Source organism: Trachymyrmex septentrionalis, unplaced genomic scaffold (genome assembly GCF_001594115.1).
Source record: "Trachymyrmex septentrionalis isolate Tsep2-gDNA-1 unplaced genomic scaffold, Tsep1.0 scaffold8, whole genome shotgun sequence".
Lineage (NCBI taxonomy): Eukaryota > Metazoa > Arthropoda > Insecta > Hymenoptera > Formicidae > Trachymyrmex > Trachymyrmex septentrionalis.
The window spans coordinates 1,496,723-1,517,022 of NW_017305987.1; the positions used below are offsets into that span (position 1 = coordinate 1,496,723).

The following is a 20,300-nucleotide window of genomic DNA, read 5'->3' on the forward strand; positions in this document are numbered from 1 at the left end:
CACACATAGAGGGTGTACTCGGGGTGGTCCGCGCGGGGTGGTCCATGTCTATTTTCAAGCAATAATGGGCCTGTTTTTTATTCCCGCACTAGACGAAAGTCCTTCCCTTCTCGCTTCAACAAAATATCAAATCTATTTTATTTTGAGACACTTATAACAGACAGATAACATTTTGGCATAAACTAAGAGATATACTCCAAAAGTGCACCACCTAGTTTGGTCATAGAAAACAGACCTTACGGCTTCGTTTCTCGCTGAGAGCTGTGAGGGAGGAAAAATATTGATAAGAAAGGAAATCTCGCGTTGGCAGATGCGAAAGTGTGTTTTTAGTCGCGTACTAGAACGCTTCGATTCGTGCGATCTATCTCAGTCCTCAGATTTCTCTATTATCCTCCGCGACGTCAACGAAGCCGTAATTATGCCATGAACGTACTCTTCGTTCGCGCGCGTCACCCCATGTGTACACGCACATAGATAATGTGGCACGTATTGCAAGAGGCGAGGCCGCGGGACGGTTGTGCGCTTGTTGTACGTAGAACGAAGTCGTGTGTTTCGTTCGTTCATGTAGGCAATACGTGTGACAGTATATGGAGTGAGATAATGTTTCAACGACGTTTTTCTCGATTTACCGTCGAGAAGTGGAACAGCTTGTCCGACGGTGAATGAGAAGCGTCTCGAGGGAGAGTGTCGGTGAACGCGTCGATGTGTTTCCATCGGAAAAGATGGAGCTGCATCGAGAACGTCTTTCCACAGTGGGACGATGTTAACTAAAAGCCGATCGCGTAGGGATTGTGCATTATCAAACAACGTCGCGATTGCAATATTGAATTCGGACGTCAGATATATTACTATATATAGGACACTGGATTCTATTTCTAAAATCTGTACTTGAAATATTTACCGATTCATATATTTCTGATATTTACGCGAGCCTTCAGATTAGCGAGCGTTCAGAGATTCTTTGTGACACACGCATTTGTACAAAATATTTCTAAACGTAAAATATCCAAAATAACCTAATTAATCGGAAACAAATAAGATTCAGATATCGAATTTATTTAAAATGGGACGTACATTTAAGATAGAAAACTTGAATATCCAAGCATTGAAGATTCGCGAGTTTTTTTTACGATAATACGATAGGCCAATATAAATCTGTATCTTTTAATCAACATCATCCTACAATGCCGCGATACCGACATCGAGACACCATGACGAATTAAGTAAATATCGGATAGACTGTCTTGACAAGAAGGCATTCTTGTGAAGAGAGCGATACTGTGACCTAGTTGTAGTTGTAGTAGCTGTGCTTGAAAGGGTGCCACCTGCACGAGTAATGAAATTGTTAGTGTCTTAAATAAAGTAGCTTGAACTAATTGACTCGTTGTTCTTGCACCTGTGATTAACAGGTTTTCTGCCATTCGAGCGATGACGCTGTTATCGGAAGTGGAGTAATATGCGCTTATAAGTATATCCAGTATGTAAGTTATAATTGCTGTACGTGTATTGCAGGGACGAGTGTGTTTCCTGTAAATAGCGGTGTTTTCGGCTCGTGTCGCTGTTCAATGTAAAAAAATGATTAGCAGAATATATTATGTAAGTGTATCACCTCTTCGTGGAGGGATATTCGGCACGTCGCAATTCGGCGGCCTCATCAAAAGATGCATCATTGTGTACGCATTCGATCAAATAATATTCCTCCTCGCTTATTCGTGATCGATTTTACTTATACTCTTTGCGTTTCCTTTCGGCTGCATTTTGTATATCAATATAAAATTTATGTGGTTAAAGCAAATGAAACAAAAAGGAGGTTAATAAACGAGATAAGAGATTAAAGTTAGTAAAAATGAAATATCAAGTTTAGTGTCAAAACAATAATAATGTTCTTAATTTTATAATGTATTTAAATAATAATGTAATTAATTAATGTATGTATTTAATTAATAATAGAATTAATTTTATATAACATAATATCAATTTTTAAAGCATTCTTATTTTGTTACTTGTTTTATTACACATTTCATTTTAAATTTCAACTTATCCTTTTTCCCATTAAAATATTCAATGATAAGATATGTTATTAAAATATTAACTTTTGGGATAAATTTTTTCACCTCCGAGAATCTGGGAATCTTTTCTCTAGAATGTCACGCCTTCCGAGAGTCTTCAAAAATTAATCAAGAGTTAATTCTAATTAACTCTTATCTTAAGCCCTAACGCGTCGTGGTCCAAAAATTTGAATTACAACGCGTTCATTGCAGGAGCCCTATCGTGTATAATTGGTTCGTTACATTATCACGAGCTATTTCGGGCACGCGTACGTGCCCCGTGTAAACTCCGCGTACTAAAACGACTGCGAATTCACTGAGATTAGAATCATTACAATACACGAGGGCGATACAACAGCTAGAATAGAATCTTTATGATCGTCATAAAGCTCGTTCTCTTTCTCATTTCTGCCCGCTTCCCAGCATCACGCCGTCGTTTATTTCGATAAGAAGACGTCGATGCTTTCGTCCGTGATACAAATTGCGAATGCTTCCTCACGCGTCTTTAACCAGTTAATATGGTGGCGATCGTCCAATAACGTTTTCTAGCAAATATCTTCCAGAACTGTCATAATCGTTATAAACTGTCCTAAACAATAATTTCGCTTGCCAGCTCAATGTTTCGAAGAAGTTAAAGAGGGAAGAGAAATCGTATGTCTTTATTTCTATGAAGGACCTTGCTTGAATTATATTAAAATTAGTTAATTTTCACGCCATTAATATAATACTAATTATATGGTAAATTGAGTTCCAATAAAATAAGTTACGTTTTAACATATAATGCAGCTTATAATGTAGTGAATAAAAAATGCAAGGCTCAATAATTGTTGAGCTTGGTGCATCAAAGCTATTTTTATCTTTTGTTCGTCGAATTATAAACTACATTATCTATATGTAAAACTAACTCATTTTATTGGGATTTAATTTACTATAATTAGGTCAATCCCTAATTATACAATATAAAAAATAAATTCTGATGGAAACGAGTTAGTTTTTACATGTAATGTATTATAACTTACATAATGTGGTGAATAAATATCAGGCACAAGGCTCGATAACAGTTTTTGAGCTACGTCAAAGGTGTAAAAAATTAATAAATAGTAAAATCCAGGTCAATCCATTAAACGAGCTATAGTTAGGAATACTAAATAATATTTATTAATCACAAATTATTAAATATTATTCATGACATCTAATTATAACTCGTTCAATGTATTGACCTGGGTTTTACTATTTATTAATCTTGTTGTAAGTTATACGAGCGAAAAGAATTGATATTATTCATATTGTATAAAGGTACAAAATTTATGTTGACAAAGCACTTTTGACACACCATAATCAAAAACTATTACTAAGCTTTGCCCATCACATTATAAGTCACATTATTGTATGCGAAAACCAACTTACTTTTCAATATGATTAGTGCGAGATCCTCAAGACATTCGTTAACTAAAATTATTAAACAAATTGTAACATTTGTCCAAACTGAGTTTCGACATCCTTATTTAAAAAGGTAAAGGTTAAATACATGAAGGGACAGCAGGACTCTGCGAGAGTCGCAAACCACGAAAATGCGCCTTCTTACTGACTCGCAATTGCCTCATTCAAGTCGACCCTCGCGTTGCTCGTAGTTGAATAACACGTAATGCTACGTCGGAATGTACGTGTGCGTACCCGATGGTACTTGACTACGCAAGTGGTTACGACGGAAGTGATTACCGCGAGGGGCAACGGAGACGATGCGTTATCATCCCTACGGTCCACAATACAATGCCGAGAGCGAGACACGGATCCTTTGAGGTCGGCGTTACGGGTTCCACGAAACACGTCACGTCGGGATATACGTATCGAGACTGCGAATACTAATGTCCCTCTAATGCATCGCGCGGTCTGAATTCGTAATAGACGCCAGGCGTCGCGTCGCGTCGCGTCGCCTCAGCGAGATGAAGCACTCGCGCAGAAATTTCCACGGATTCAAGATGTGTGCGTGTGTGCGCGCGCGCGCGCGCGTGTGTGTGTGTGTATGTGCTTTCGTCTCAGCACCGCGATTTATCGCGAATATATGTGTGCACATCGCACGGCGTGCACTGCGAGATCTGCATTCTCGCGCAGTAACAGCGTCGCGCTCTTTGTTTCCAAGATATGCGCATGGATTATTATCTCGGCTCTTCGCTGCTTCCGCGGAATATCTAAAGAGACATCTAAAGCAGACACGCAACAAAAAAAAAAAAAATATATATATATATATATATATAAACGCTTTCTTTCCGCTCGTCCACTTTGGAATCGCGCGCGCAAAATATAAACGTCGCTTTCGGTGAACGATCTCTCCTTGCCGAAAATTGGAACGTCGCCCTTGTATCAACATTTAATCGTGCGCCTTATGTTATCTCACGGACTCCGAAGTTTGAACATTGTGTAACTTGGCACTACGGAGTTTCGAGTTGGATATATTTCTGAAATAACAGATCCGCCGCGATGTTACGCGTTTGGAATTTCTCGTGTTTCATCACGCTTTATGTCTCTCATTATTATCGCGATATTTTCTCTGCGCACGTCGCGCTTAAAGGCGGACAACGCGGAAAGAGAAGGACTCCACCCCTCGTCGGCGAAATCGAGAGACTCGAGAATCAACTCGTCGACTGTGAAAGCTCTCGCGTGTTAGCTATCAAATGTGGCTCGTGGGGGGAGGGGGGAGGAGGAGGGGAAAAAAAAACCGCGAATTCGACAGTGACGAACCGCGTCGTCGCGCGTTTACGGCCACCGTGAATGAGGCTCCGAGAGGAACGAGGTTCGAAACAAAGGCCCGCCTTCAATTCCGCAAAGAGCTCCAGGACGTAAGGAGGTCTAAACGAAGTTATAAATTTCGACTTTTTCTTCGGCGTTCGCGGCTCGTATAAACCGTGGTCACAATGCTTTTACGAGTAGACGGCTTTCCAGGTCAATTGTCGTCGCTTTTTCGCCGCACGTACGTGTCGTTTGCATTAACTGGATTTTGCGGATGATTGAAGACTCACGGAAAGCTCGATGAATTTTAGCGAGGAGATATTTCACGGGCTGAACGTATATCATAAGTATTTTTCAGCTTAATACCACCCGATCGGCACATCTGTAGATCTCTACTAAAAATTCTTTTTTAATCACTCGGTGATTTTATGTTCCGATTTTTAACAATTTACAACGACATCCGAATTTTTATCTTTTCATCGAGAAACATAAAAAATAATAATCGCGGAAAAATGTCGGTCAAATGTAATACGCTTACGCATTTAAAAAAAAAAAAAAGAAAAAATATGCCGCTGTTCGGAATGCAAATGTAGGAGTATTTGCATCGCGAAATATGAAGATAGTATTGCTGTTTTTTCTAAATGCAAATCTGTTTACATCTGCATCGTAAAATTCTAAAATAATATTCCTTATACACGTTGGAATTATGTTTAAATTTATATTTAATACATAAGACGAACTTATTAATTTTGTTATAGATGAGGATTAATACGTATATATATTATTATCTGACCGAATGCGATGTAAATCGCTTTGTTCAAAACATCGGAAAAATAACGATAACTAACTAATGGTTCTCTAAAATCATACATATATATATTAAAATTCTATAATTGTTCTTTGTAGTATTTAACAATTCATTTTGACAAAATGCAGCCGTGTTTCAACGTAAATCGCTTTAATGAATATGGGGAAAATGATGATGATGAGGCCGCGCGATCCCAACATGGTGCGACATTATGACGCACCGTGCACATTATAATTCATTACATTTGCGCTGTCTATTAAACTGACCAACATTATTTTCATTATTCTCAACTTCTAATAATTGAGCGTCAAACGATATTATCGATTAACGCGCTAATTGCCGCGGAATTCATTTTATCGCAAAATGATGATCTCCGTAAATAAATTGATTGAATTAATGTAATATCTCGGATCAAAGAATTAGTAATTTCGGCATTTGTAATTCGACCGCCGGAGCGTTTCAGAAATTCACGTGATAACCGGTGGCGGTCGAATGTAAACGTCAATAGTAACTTGGTACGGATGCTCATGGAGAGATCAAACTGAGGACGTATGATTGTGCACTGACCTCTAGGAAACCCCGCACGGTGTTGTCGACGACCATGAGCGGTCGTGCTATCAGATGAACGACGCCGTTGCGCACCGGAATGTTCCCCTTCACTATTTCCGCCAGCACCACTCCGTCCGTGTGAGTCGCATCGCCTACCAGTGTGTTCGATTGAACGTAGACTGAAAATTGGACTATCAATTAGTCATCGAAATACAATATGTACACAGGGATCTATCACTGGTACTGTTCAACACAGACAAGCCCCTTTTAACTAAACATGAGTGTTTTGTTGTAAGCCTTCTTGCATTAAGCGTATAATAACGCGTAATAATAGCACACTAACTGCAACAATCTCTAATGACAGTATTCTAGATTGGATTGTACGTTATCGCCCTATCAATCGAGTCCAAACTCTATTTCCTGAATGATTGAAACGTAGGGTGGACGAGCGATGATCGTCACCTTTATTTTGCGACTTTGAAAAGCTGATGACGACTTTCAGATTGTCGGAGAATACGAGGGTTGGATACTGCACATTGTCTGGCGTCGGTGCGGTGAAGAGGACCTCGTAGGGTATCACGTGCCCGTCGATCACCAGCCTATCGATCAATCGTGGCCTCGGCACCGGCTGTAACAGAGAAGCGAAGATTACGAAAACTTCATCGGAATGGAATGAATATAAATTATATAATCATTGCGCCGGTCATAATTCGAAAAGGAAAATGACTTAATCCCAATTAGTATTCGCGAATCAAATGGATCGGGACATTTTTTTTCAATTACTTTGTGAAAAATTGTTTATAATTAATGTCGCCGCTGATAATACAAGATGCCTTTGTGCAAAGAGAATTTTGCGCTAGAGTTCGAAGATTTAGATTGTACATGGCCAGTGAAACATTAAATTACATAATCTTATTCCTTGGATTTGATTTTCAAAATAAAAAAAAAATCACTCGATTATGTTAACTTTAAGTAAACTGAAAAAAATTTACTAAATCTTACTAATGCATATTTTTTTAAATAGCATTAAGTAAACATTTATTTACAGCGAATAAATATTTATTTAATAAAACAAATAATAATTGAATTGATAATGGTTTTTGTATCAAACAGATATATGTTTACGTTTAATAAGTATTTACACTTAGAATTGTTCAAGCAAATATTTATTAAAATTTTCTTTCAGTGTTAAGAGAGATATACTAATTTAATTGTTGAACCCGCGAGTAGTACCAATTAAAGAAATTTCGGAGTGAATTCAATTAGGATTAATTAATTGCGTGATTCCCCGTCACGTCGTACATTTTTGCTACCCCCTAAAAAAAAGCATTTAATTGTTAGAGAATGTAATTTATAATTTCCACGCGATGTGAAATAATAAACTTATATCCCTCCAGAAAAGAGAAGGGTAGAAGTTTTTATTTCGCGGACTGCTGACACCCTCACGTCGCACCTTCTTGTTATCCGGATATACTCGTCCTTTCATCTGACGTCTCAGCTTTTCGCACAAAAGCGCGGCCGACCGCGTTGTCACGGCAACTCGATTTCTGTGCGGAAGGACCGACTTCGTGAGTAAAGAACGAAAGGTGACGAAGGCGCAGAAGGGGTCTCGATACCAGCCGTGGAGTTCTCGGCGAGACGACGATCTCGTTGAGAGAAGAACTTTTCGAGATCGAGTCGTACACCGTCGTTACACACTCTTTCGCACCCTTCTCGGCGGCCTCGATTTTCTTTGCTTCCCCGTCAGTTTTTTTTTTCCTTTCTTCCTTTTCTTTCTTCCTCGCTTTATTTATTTTTTTTTTTTTTAGACCCGGAACTCGACGCGTCGTATGTACAGGCGCGAAACTTTCGGTAATTTCTGACGGGATGGCTCGTTTAACTCCGGCTCGTTTTTACGCTCCAAGTTGGATTACGTTGAGCGCGAACTATTGTGTGTAGTACGCGAGCTTGGCGTTGAAAATTGGAGAAAAAGCGGAATTCCGCGCCGAAGTGCTGTGATGCGAGCATAATGAAACACCGGAGGAGTCGCGAGTCGGTGTGGGATGCGCACGGATTCGCACAGCGAAATTCATAATTTTTAATTGTCCTTATTTCCGCCAAGAATTAATGGACGTTTCTTGAAACTACGTGAAAAAGGTAGAATGAAAAATTTTAACGTGTGAAATTTGTACTAAGCGCCTTTAGAAAAGCGCTGTTAAAAAGCTTTTACAGCACTTTGACAATAATAAACGTTTCACGCTGAAAATTAAGTAACGAAAATGTTAACACAATAATTGATAATAATTTAAAAAAAAATAAAATGTCTAAACTTCTTGCCACACAGGAAAAAGTCTAGTCTCCAATTGAACGGAATTCTGAATAGATTCGATCAAACAACAAAATAAAGTAAAGACACTTATGGATAAATCTATATCAAACATTTTAGAGAAAATCAGAAATTCAATTGCGATACCCCCCACATTCTTATAGAGAAATTTAATACTGACCCATTAATCATTTAGTTTGAATGTTACAAGTACAATCAACAAAAGTTTTATACTAGTACGATAAAAGTATTGTTAAAGTGATTAATTGGACTGCACCGAAAAAAATTAAATTTTTAAAAATATTTGTTAAAATAGTTTTAAGTAGGTAAATCTTTACTAAACGTTCATTTAAATTTTGCTAAACATATATTTATTTGATGTAAGAACCATTAATTTTATTTAACTATCTTTTTTTTTTATTTTGAGTACATATTTATTTACTGAAAGTAAACGTATAATTAATACTATTCAAGGAAATTGATATGTATTAAGATTTAGTAAATTTTTTTTTCAGTTTAGTACTTTTTTATGAGGACAAAATTCTAATTTAAATAGTATGATAAAAATGCATTTTATTCGTACTTTTTGTTGGTACAACATATACTTTTCCCACTGTACGAGCCTGTTCTGTAACTTTCACGACATAATTCGATACAAAGTAAATACGTGTGTTTCCAATAAAAATTCATTCAAAAGAAATCTATTCGCACCGACCACGTAACTGAATTTCATTAATCGCCGGTCAGTTCGCGTCGAGAATCACACCAGTATAGTGTGTCTCCGTGTTGCGATCGTTTCGCGATTTTTGCGGCTTTTCCGGATGAATTTCGCGTACAGAGACGAGAGTCAAAGTGGTGAATCTGGCGACGAGCAATCATGTAGGTATATCAATCTGCTCGACCGCGATCAACGCGACTCTCGGTATTCGTAACGAGTTGCCATCGGATCGAGTTGCCGTCGGCTCGACTGTTTTTCCAGGTCGTTGGAGTGATCCAATCTTTTACTCGCATTTCCCAGTCATCTGCGAGTGCCATCCACGAGGAGAATCACTAGGAACATCGCGAAGAGAACAAATTGAAGAATCGTTGTAACGAAACAATTGGGACCAAAGACATATAGAATGAACTGCGCCATTCGTATCAAATATGGTCAATGAAAATGAGAGAGAGGAAACGTGAAGAAGACCACTCCCTCTCATTCTCCCTCCCACTACATCGTTGAATAGATAAGATTGGCCATCTTCACATCCTTTCTCATTATTTTTGTCGACCAGTTTGACATACGGATGGCGCAGTCTATTCTAAGTGTCTTTAATTGGGACAAGTAATTTCGCTTCTCCATAATGTTGCACTGTTCTTTTCCAGCTCTGAACTCTGAAGTAACTTTCGAATTCGCGATGGAATATTCTTGGAGTATTTACACGGCGTTCGCCGAAGACAGGTTGCTTGCTCGCGTTTGTTTGTGCTTGGATTCGATGGTGAGTAGTCTAGTTTTCACCGAGAAGCGTCAATTTATACTTAATCTATACTTAATTATACTTAATTTCACTCCAGCTTCGATCAACAAAATCAATACTTTCAACAGAAACAGGATATTGCACCGAAATGAAATTGAGGATGCATTGAGGACTTCGATGGAACCTAGGCTAGTGATGCGTATTATGATGTGTCTGATGATTATCTATCAATGGCGCATCACATCGCGGAAAATCACGTGAATCTAGCGTTTAGTTGCACGAATCATTTGTGCCAAAGAATCGGACGAACTGGCCGCGAGGATCTTTTTGCGAGGAAAAAGTGTACGAGTACGTTATCGCAACCGTTGGTAATAAACGAATCCATGAGTGACACTAATGTCGGATAATCTTTCCTCGCCGTTGTTGTCGAGAGTGAAGTCAGGATCTTTCAGGTGGGTGGATTAATCCAGATTAATCGACCGGAGTCGTTCGCGAGTATGTTGGATATAAGTATAAGTAAAAAGTGCATCATGGATTACGGAGCAATGCCAATAATATCGACGAATCGGAAGAGACAAAGAGACGATTGTTTTTCGACCGTCGCGTCGATGGCGGTGAATCCTAAGCTTTAATTTCGGTATCAATTTTTTTCAAGATCTTTCATTATAAGTAAGTACAACGCAAAATTGCCTTTATTATAAAAGCTATTCTATGCAATTGTCGATGATGTTGAGTCCTAAGCTTTAATTTCTGCGTTGTTAGTCTCAAGATTTTCGTACCACGCAATCATTGCTTATTATAAAGCTCATTCTATAATTAATTGCGTAAATGTAGAATAATTATAAGTAGTTGTAATTGTAAGAAGTGACGATCATAGTCAAGTATGAGGAGAATATTTAACTGGTTGGGCCACAAGAAATTGACCAATTATAGTTCATTGTGCTTCTCATATTCGAAACGGTCGATTTCTTCCAGCTTAAGGCTTAAAGTTTAAGTTTTACGCCTTAAAATCTCATGTAAATGTTGCTTTATGCAATTGTAGAACGGGCTTAAGGCTGTGGTCTGATTCACGTTTACAACTCATGAGCATCGATTGTTTTTAATAAACAACAAAAATAACAATATTCTAAGAGCATTGCAAGCGTGAATCGAGTCGCAGCCTAAGAATAACGTGAATAAATAGAGAAGATAATAAATAAATAGATAAGTAGATAAAGATAGAGAAGATAAGAGAGAGAGAGAGACAAATAAATTAAAAAAAAAACAGAAAAACTTTAAATTGCTTAGAACTGTCAAGAGAAAATTCGATGCGGGCGATTTTTCGAGATTCCTGTCTAGTCAACACAAGCTAAAAAGTACACAACTAAAAATAACATAATATCAATCAATATTATATAATTTCGCACTCGATAATATGAATGTAATATAATACATAATATTACACAACAGTTACATTGTTAAACGTAAAATTATATTACTGATGTTATTTTGAATTTAGTTAACGTCCGCTGGTATCGTCTCTATGTAAAAATCCAAGAAATTCGTTGTTTCTTGCAATTTTTACAAAACATGTGATTGTGTGCGCATTAATTGCTCTTTTATTTTACATGAATTTTTACGTAACCCACCTGTAAAGGACACTGCCGCGCTCGGTACAGTGTTTCTTCGACGTTAAAATAGATTTGCGCACAATGTCGGAATGTCGCATTTGTAATCCGACGTTTGAAACGTCTAAATGCCACGCGTACGTATATCCGTACGGAATAATTTACATCCGCTGGTAAAACGTCATCCCGTGTAACGCCGCTGCAACACGGTGTTCCGTGCGCGGAACATTCCGAACGAGCGCGTAAATTTTGCGATATCTAGGGCGGTGCTATCGCCATGCGATGTCACGCAATAATCATTTCTTTTCAACGTTGCGAACCTGGAAAGCTCCTTTTAATTCAAAAGGTTTCCTCGTATTTAAAAATTTAAAAGAATAACGCATTAAATAAATTACATTAAATAAATTCTGAATTTTACAAATCCTTTAAATAATGTCTATTCTTACCAATGTACAATAGATAAAACTTTAATCTCGGTTTAACTTACTTTTGATCTTGTTCTAAGAATTAGAAAAAATAAAGAGTAACTTAAGTCGAGAGTAAAGTTTAATTTACATTAGTGGACTGGAAAAAAAGTCTCTCTCTGGTAATAATTATCAAACGTTAAATGAAATAATTTCAATCAAATATTCGGTTAATGTAACTAACAATAATTTTACACCGAGCAAAATTTTTGATTGGAAATGAACGAATCAATAGATTCTGATATCATATCAATCAAAATTCTAGTCGAGATAACCAGACGTCCAATTATGATGACCGAAGTTCTGATTTATATGATCAGAGTCTACTGGCTCATTTTCAATCAAAAATTTTTCTCAGTGTACTTTTTCAAATATTTAGTATTACATAATACTAGTAAGTATTATTAAACATAATAATATAATCCGCGATCATTTAATAACAATTACTATATTCAGAAAAGTTAAATTATTTCTTATTACATTAAGAAGTTTTATTCCACTCTGAAACTTTAAAAAAAAATCGAAAACATTTTTTTTGCTTAAATCGATAGTTTAGGATCTTAAGAATATAAAATTTTTTATCCGAAATTGAAATTTCCAATGTTAACGAAAATACAGTTGATTATATCGAGCAATGCACAGCAATGCTGTACCTCTGCGCTGCCGTTAAATTGTTCCATTTATGAATATTTTCATTATTTGACGTTATACATAGTTACATATCTGTACTATAGATGACATTAACACACAATTTTAATACAGATTATATCGGGTTCGGTCAGAAATCAGTGCTTAAAATACGACGAAAAGGGATTGTTATTGAAACTTTAACCACGTTTTTCTCAGAATGGTGTTTAAAAAACGATGGACACTAGAACTATCACAAAATTAATCCAAATGCTTTGAAATTTGATTCAGTTATTGTCAATTAAATTATCTGAATTATAAAGAAATACCTGTGATTTTTGCAATAATTTGTAATACTTATTTGTTATCGACATTTTTATGTCGAATTATGTGAAAATTGAACATTCTTTTCACGCGTGCATCATTTTCACATTTTTCAATATTTTTTAAATTCTGTCAGATATTTTTCTTAGCAAATTTAATAGATTAAAAATAATGTTTTAATTGTTGGCTACAGCGTATCTTGAACCTGTTCTGCTGTCGCGGATGCCTTCATCACATGCAGGCTTCCAAAAAACGTGCTGCAGCGCCATCATTTTGTTTTTTAAAATTATAATTTTTATACATTTTGTACATCAAAATACAAGTAACAAATAGATGAAGATTTTTTTGTATCATGTATAATTTTTTAATAATCACCTCTCAAAGTATAATCTCAAGGTATAATTTTTGAGGCCTCTAGGTTGGAATAGTCCCTTAACCAAATATTTGATTGAAATTATTTCACTTTACTTATTTTCATTTTCAATAGCTATTATCAAACTTTTTCCGGATGAATTATAAAGATCGACATTGAGAGAATTCTTTCTTTACGTCACTTCCTAAATAAGTCTCGAGTTATCATGCTTTTTTGTCTGACATAAATTGCATGTAGATTTTATAAACATATTTCTCGATTGCTTTATCTAACTTTGAACAAAATGCAATGCGATTGTCTTCGAATTTTTTAAAGAAAAATCGGTCGCAACGAGACATATTAAAATCATCCCCCTCGGATGATCAATTCGCGAAGGTCGCTAAAGCCGCTTACCTTGAAACCCTCGTCAACGGGAATGAAGAAAGTAAAACGACCTTCAGCCTTGTAGATAGATTCCTTCTTCTCGATGACGATCTGCTGTCGGAAGGTACTAGAAAGAAAAAGAAGGGTTAATTACGAAGGTAGTGTACGAGACACGGCGACGTTAATAAGACAAACGAGAAAAGTTCGTGCATTTATTTACGTTTAAATGCGCCAAGTTTTTATATTTATATTTAAATTAGAAAGACTGTGTTTTAATTGGTGGATCGGCATAATAATACTTTAAAATTGTCCATGGAACCGTTCGAGAGAATGAAAACAATCAATATAAGATAATTAGATCGGTATGAGGCCATGCATATTTTATAATACATTGGCTTTGTTCAACAGAGATAACAATTTTGTAACTGTTGTGAAATTTTTTAATATGATTAGTTTATTCAGATTTAGTGAGAAACTAGGAAAAGACTTAAAATCATATTAAAGAATTTTACAACACGTACAACAGAATTGCTTTATCTGTACACAACTGCCGTCATCGACGTATAGAATTAAATTAATTTATAAAATGTAGCTTAATCACATCGTGATAACCAAACGCGCGTCTGTTGTAGAATGAGAAGTACTTTTTAAAGCGATTTCCTTATAGAGAAGAATTCTCTGAAATTCTCAAAAATTGAAGGATTTAGCAATAACTATCTAAATATCTAAGAATACCGTTTAAAACAAGAATATCGTTTAAAAAGTAACATTTCAAGAGGGCGATATACGCGTAAAAGCAGATTATCGTTCCAAGATTCGAGGGCGTGAAAAGCTCTCTTTTCTTCTTTCTCTGAGCGCAATAAATGTCCTCGTTATTCTTTTATATCTGCCGCCAGACACTCTTACTATCGAAAACGATCGCCGTGTAAATAGCGAGTCTCTCGAACTCCGGCATTGATTTACTGAACAGTCTACTTACCGTACGCGATGGTCGCCCAAATTGAGATTCTCGCTCTGGTTCAGAAATTGGAAAGCGTTTGGGTTGTAGACTGGTGATTCCATCGAGTTGGATCGCACAGGCTCCAGCACTTCGTTTATGATGTGCAAGACCTGAAGCCAAAGAAAGGTTTCAGTGTTATTAAAGAATGATAATTTCGAATTATCAGTTCGAAATTGATATTAAAATAATTTATAGCCATATATATCAGGCAGAAATAATGATAAAGAAATTCATATTGAAAGAAATGAAAACGGAGAGGGATTGCGAGGTGGTATCATAAGACCGTCTTTAGTAAAGATTTTCTGGAGAAAATTACGTAATTGGCAAGTGTAGGAATGTTGAACCAAGCAACTCCGGGATTAAGGTTTAGAGCCCTAATTCTGACTTGCAAGGACCAAGTTAATCTCGCCAAGTTCGAACGGATCCGGTTGCGGCGGAGAAGATGAAGTGAGACAAACCGACGTCAAGCTCGTGACGCGAACTTGGCGGGAACGTGGAACACGAAGAGAGACACGAAGATAAACCTCGCAAGTCTGAAGTGGAGGAAGCGGAAGCTGCGAATAAACGCGGAGCTAAAGAGAGAGAGAGAGAGAGAGAGAGAGAGAGAGAGAGAGAGAGAGACTGTGAGGTGCACGTCGCAAGTATTTATCCTGTGGCGACGAATGTCGGCTATATCGGATCTGTCAGAAGCAACTGACGCTGCGCTTTAATAGCAAACATGAAGGAGAGAAAAACATATTTATTCACGTGTGTCTAGATAATACGCTATGAAATTCTCTTCGATAAAAGACAGGTTTCTTTTTAAAAGTAATATTTCGAAATAACGTTTCTTCAGTTTTACTTGACACAGTAAATTCGATTGTATCCATATTGTAAATTTTAAATCCTCTGGAGTTGACGTGGATTTATTGGACTTACTTAATTAAATCTCTTTGTTAGAAATATCAAACGATCAGTATCAGGGCGCTCCTCGCCCTAATGAAATAAACGGTAAGATTTATGAAACGGCAAATAATCCGCAAACCCTTTTACACCTCTACAGAAAAAACTCGTGAAAGCCTCTAAAGTATTGTCAAATAATTAAATTTTCTTCATGTTACACACCTGTAAAAATTTGAATTATTCTTATTCTAAAATATACGTAATATTCATCCGTTTATATACGAGTTATATCACTTCGGTTTATTAAAATTAATTAATGCCTTATAATTAGTTCTTTTAATTTAATTTACTAGAACTATTTTTAATTTTATTCGTAAACTCTAGAACTCTTCGAAGTGTATTCAGAACTGTAAGAAAGTTATTTTTTTATTCTAGACGAGTTGCTAACTTTACAGAGATTTTTAACTAGCATAAATTAAACAGAAATCTTACAGACTCAGCATCAGTAACTGTTACAGATTTTGACAGCTTCGGAGAGTTAAGTATAGAAAATATATTATACGAGATCTGCTGCCGAAGAAAGAATAGATAATGCAATATCTAGGTTTCTTTTACAGACTCCTTTTCTCTCTCTTTGTCTATTACGTACATGCTATTTCACGAAAAAGTCACTGGAAAGTGATAAGATGTAGAAACTGTTACCCCTTTCGCGCGTCCCCATCGGGAACAAGCACCATCATTTACCATCCTGAAAAGGAAAAAGTTCACGACTAAAACGTTGCCGCTGCTATTTATTCGCTCTCACCCGCGATCGTCCTGACTCCCTTATCTCGTGAGGGATATCCTGTTCCTATAGCTGTTTGCTCGGCTGTTTGGCTTGCTCTGTCAGGAAAGAAAAGAGGAACGGAAGAGGAATAAGGGTGTTCAGAAAACATAAGCGTCGAAGTTGCAATGCCCTGAGAGATTTCGCCTGTATATATATATATATATATATATATATATATATATATATACACACACACACATAATATTGAGATATAGTTTCCCAGCGCTCTGTTATTGGATAGAAACATCCCCTTACTAAAATTTTATTTAATATCTGTAAACTTAATTTTTTCCCTGTCGGTTTGCTACAACATATATCTTAAATAATATAATTAAATTCAAGGCACAACCCAAGAGAAAAGGGACGGGGGAAGAGAGAAGAAGAGAGGGAAGTGAAGAAACTAATTGAAACGCTGAGAAACTGTATTAATAAGCGACGATGATAATGGAACTAAGTTAACATAATAATTCATCAGAAACTGTTTTCTCTGTACTACTTCCGTACTGTTGAATTATTACAGCGATCATTCGATATATGGTATCACAGACAAATTGTATTTTGGAATTATCTTTGGAAAGTATCTTCTATATAAAATTCCATATTTAAAATGTTTGAAGATTTAAAAAAACACGCAGATTTGATAGGAGCGTTCACGGAGTAGATAATTAAATATCCGCACGATCCATCGTGGCTGTGCGCCGACAGTTTTAATACGAAACATCCATCACAGTGTCTAAAGATGAAGAGGAGGGGGGAAGGGGAGGGGAAGAAAAGAAGAGCCGTACACGGTCGTACGGAAAGTAGGCGCCTATGAGCTCTCTGTGGGGAAGGGGTGGAAAGGGAGGAAAGGGAGGGGGGGGAGAGAAAGTGCGGGTAACGTGGAAGATCGTATGATAAGAGGAGCAAAAGGAAGACAACGAAGGAGCGTGTCCCATTTATCCAGCGTAGTCGCAGAAAAAGACAACGACGGCGACGGGGGAGGTGGAGTATGGCGGTTGGCTAGAAATGAATCGTTTTACTCACCGAGAATGAGAGAGGAAAGCGAAGTTTGTGTGTTCCTTACGGGATAAGACGGGCCAAGCTAGGACGCCCATTTATCTTGCTCGCGGTCGCGAGTCGTCGGGGGAGAAGAGAGTAGGAAGAGATCGAACGTTCGCCAGCGCAGGACGAATCCTTAATTTTTCGCGCGGTTATCTACTCTACAGCGTCTGATTTTTTCGCGTAACAGCTGAACGTCAGGAAGACATTAGAAGTCGCAGGGTACATGAGCTCCTTTAAACTTTAACTGAAACCCGAGAAATCATCAGTCTAACTAAAAAATATGGGTGCGGATTTCATCTAGGTAAATATGATTCTTACCGTGTTGATGTAAACATCAACATAAGATGATTTCACATCAGAAGTTTGAAAATATGTGTGGAAAGGTTTTGTTGAAATATCTAAAAATCTAGATACAGATCTAAAAATAATGTTGGATCATCAAAATAATTACGTAGGATGCTCAAATTGATTGGTTGCTAGTAGTGTGTCCGGTGGATACACTTAATATTCGAATAAATGAATAACAAATAAATGAAAATACATTTCATTCGAATACACTTCTTTCTTATTCGTCAAGAAACGAACGAATAAATACTTTTTCATTCCATTTGAATGAATATTTTTTTTAATATGATTACGAATATTTTCGTTTCGTATTCACTTTTACTACTTAGCTTACAAGCCCGCAAGAGAAAACAGAAATCTATAAAAACAATGGCTACGATTACACCTATAGGTTAAACAAAGATATTTTTATTGGAAATAAATAATATATATCTCGGAATTTAATGTCCACAGACCATTATGACGCGCCCAAGATATCTTATAACATGTTTATGACATTACTGTGACGTAATCGGAATTATATCGGAATATGTATGGCGTTCTATCAAAGATATTTATAAATTAGATATTTTATATTTATTAAATTAGATATTTATAAATTAAAAGTGTATTACTTTCTAAAATAGTTTCCAAAATTTCTAAGTATCCTTCATAAAATTTGAATATTACAATGACAAAAATAAATAGAATTAATTGTTTTTTATTTAAAGTCATCAAAGTGCCGGTTATAGTTAAAGGTAACGATTGTTTATTGGAGCTTTTTTCAGTTTATATTTTGTTTGAATAAATATGAATACTCGTTAAATATTCATAGTTGTTTTGTAAATAAATATTTTAAAAAAACCCAAATTTTGAATATATGATTACACTTTTTTTTATGTAAAAATTTTGAATAAATACAATTTGGAATTCAATTACAATTTTTTGTATTCATTAGGCACACCAGTTGTTGAAATGTCAAAACTTTATGAAGTTTCGCTTATATCATGCTTTGAGATTTCTAAATAACAATTATTTTAATGGCCCAACAAAATTATTTTCATATCTAAATTTTTAGATACTTCAGCAAAATCGTTCCTTCTGAACCGAAATTGTACGTAAATACGATAAAAAGTTCATTGAATTAATGAAAATTGGCCCAATAAATTTTTATAATGACACTTAGGTTATAAAACTATTACCAGAAATACTTGAATGACTAGAAATTTTTAGAAATACTAGAAATACTAGAAAACTGTATAAATAAATCCAGTTATTGTGTATCAATAAATTAACCACAAATCGGACATTAAGTCAGACATTGATTAAAGATCAATCATTGGACCAAAAATGACCGAAATTTTTTTCAATGCTCCATGTAATATTGAATTTACACCCATGGTGTTAAATCCACATCATATTGACAAGAATATAAAACATCGTACGATATTAAATCCACACCTGTATTTTTTTCAGAATGTAAGATTACTTAGAATGCTGCGATCGCAACAGGATACTGTATCGATTCCCACTAAGTTCCTGTTCGATCATATTAATTTCGCCCGTGCTTCTTTGTTAATGTCTAATTTCGCGCGAGTGGGAAGTACGCCGACCCACCAGTCGGCCTACCGCGGAGGTATCGTAAAGTTAACGCTAATTAAACTTTCCCGATAGTTGCGCCGAGCCACTCGCGACCTCTCTCCGAAGCGAGCTCCTTCTTAATCAGCCCGGCTACCCATATTCGCGGTTGAGGATAGTACACGCGGGTACGAGTTATCATCTCGATACACAGCAGCCTGCGCTCGTTTATTTCTCCTGGGCGCCCCACCGCGAGATAATCACGATCTGTGCACATGTTAACGATGAATTATCGTATGCAATTACTTTTACGATAAACTCGCGTGGATATGGTTTTCGAAACGGAGATTAAAATCGATTTGATCCCGATGTATATCACGGAAAAATTATTGCCGGGATTTATCAGAGAGTACGTTATATCGATGCGTTATATCATGGTTTCATTATGTTTCTATTACAATCGTTTGCTGTGCGCGGTTATTTTTAGTCATACTCGGAACAATTTTCCGAGTCGTTACGCTTAAAATATCTGGCGCGTGTCACATTTTTCGGGAAAAGCCCTTTAATGAAGTACTTAACATTTGGCGTAAATTTAGGAAATAATGGACCACGTTTCCAGTTAAAACCTTCCTGCTTTTCAATTAGTGCAAGAGGAAAAGCATAAGAGGGGAACGAGTAGAACAGTGGAGCGTTTAAGTTTGCAGTTGACGTACGTTAATAATTTTATACGCGCGGCGAGTCGCGACTATTAAGTAATCAAACGCATTCTTTCCACATGAATATTCAAGCTAAGAAGAGAGAGAAAAAGAGAGCGCGAGGGTAATTCCATGCAAAGCGGACTATTCCGAATTATGTAGCTCCGTGCGACGGCGAGTCATCGCCGGTATAGAAATCGCGCTAATTTTCATCCACCTGCTGCCTTGAGAGAAACTGCCGTACTTTTCCATCGTTCAATTATCATCGAAATTTATGAAAAAAAAAAAAAAAAAAAAAAAAA

The 20,300-nt window shown here is 36.5% G+C and overlaps 1 protein-coding gene across 6 annotated transcripts in view; it reads right to left on the bottom strand.

The window, feature by feature from the left end:
- LOC108754480 (fasciclin-1) overlaps positions 1–20,300 on the bottom strand; it is a 377,227-nt gene that overhangs the window by 116,728 nt on the left and 240,199 nt on the right. For all 6 annotated transcript variants that reach the window (XM_018496772.1, XM_018496774.1, XM_018496773.1 and 3 more), the window contains exons 4-7: positions 14,632–14,762; positions 13,683–13,779; positions 6,595–6,760; positions 6,151–6,311 (exon numbers count right to left, since the gene is read on the bottom strand). In XM_018496772.1, the coding sequence (XP_018352274.1) occupies positions 6,151–6,311; positions 6,595–6,760; positions 13,683–13,779; positions 14,632–14,762 (555 nt within the window). The remainder of the gene's footprint in view (positions 1–6,150; positions 6,312–6,594; positions 6,761–13,682; positions 13,780–14,631; positions 14,763–20,300) is intronic.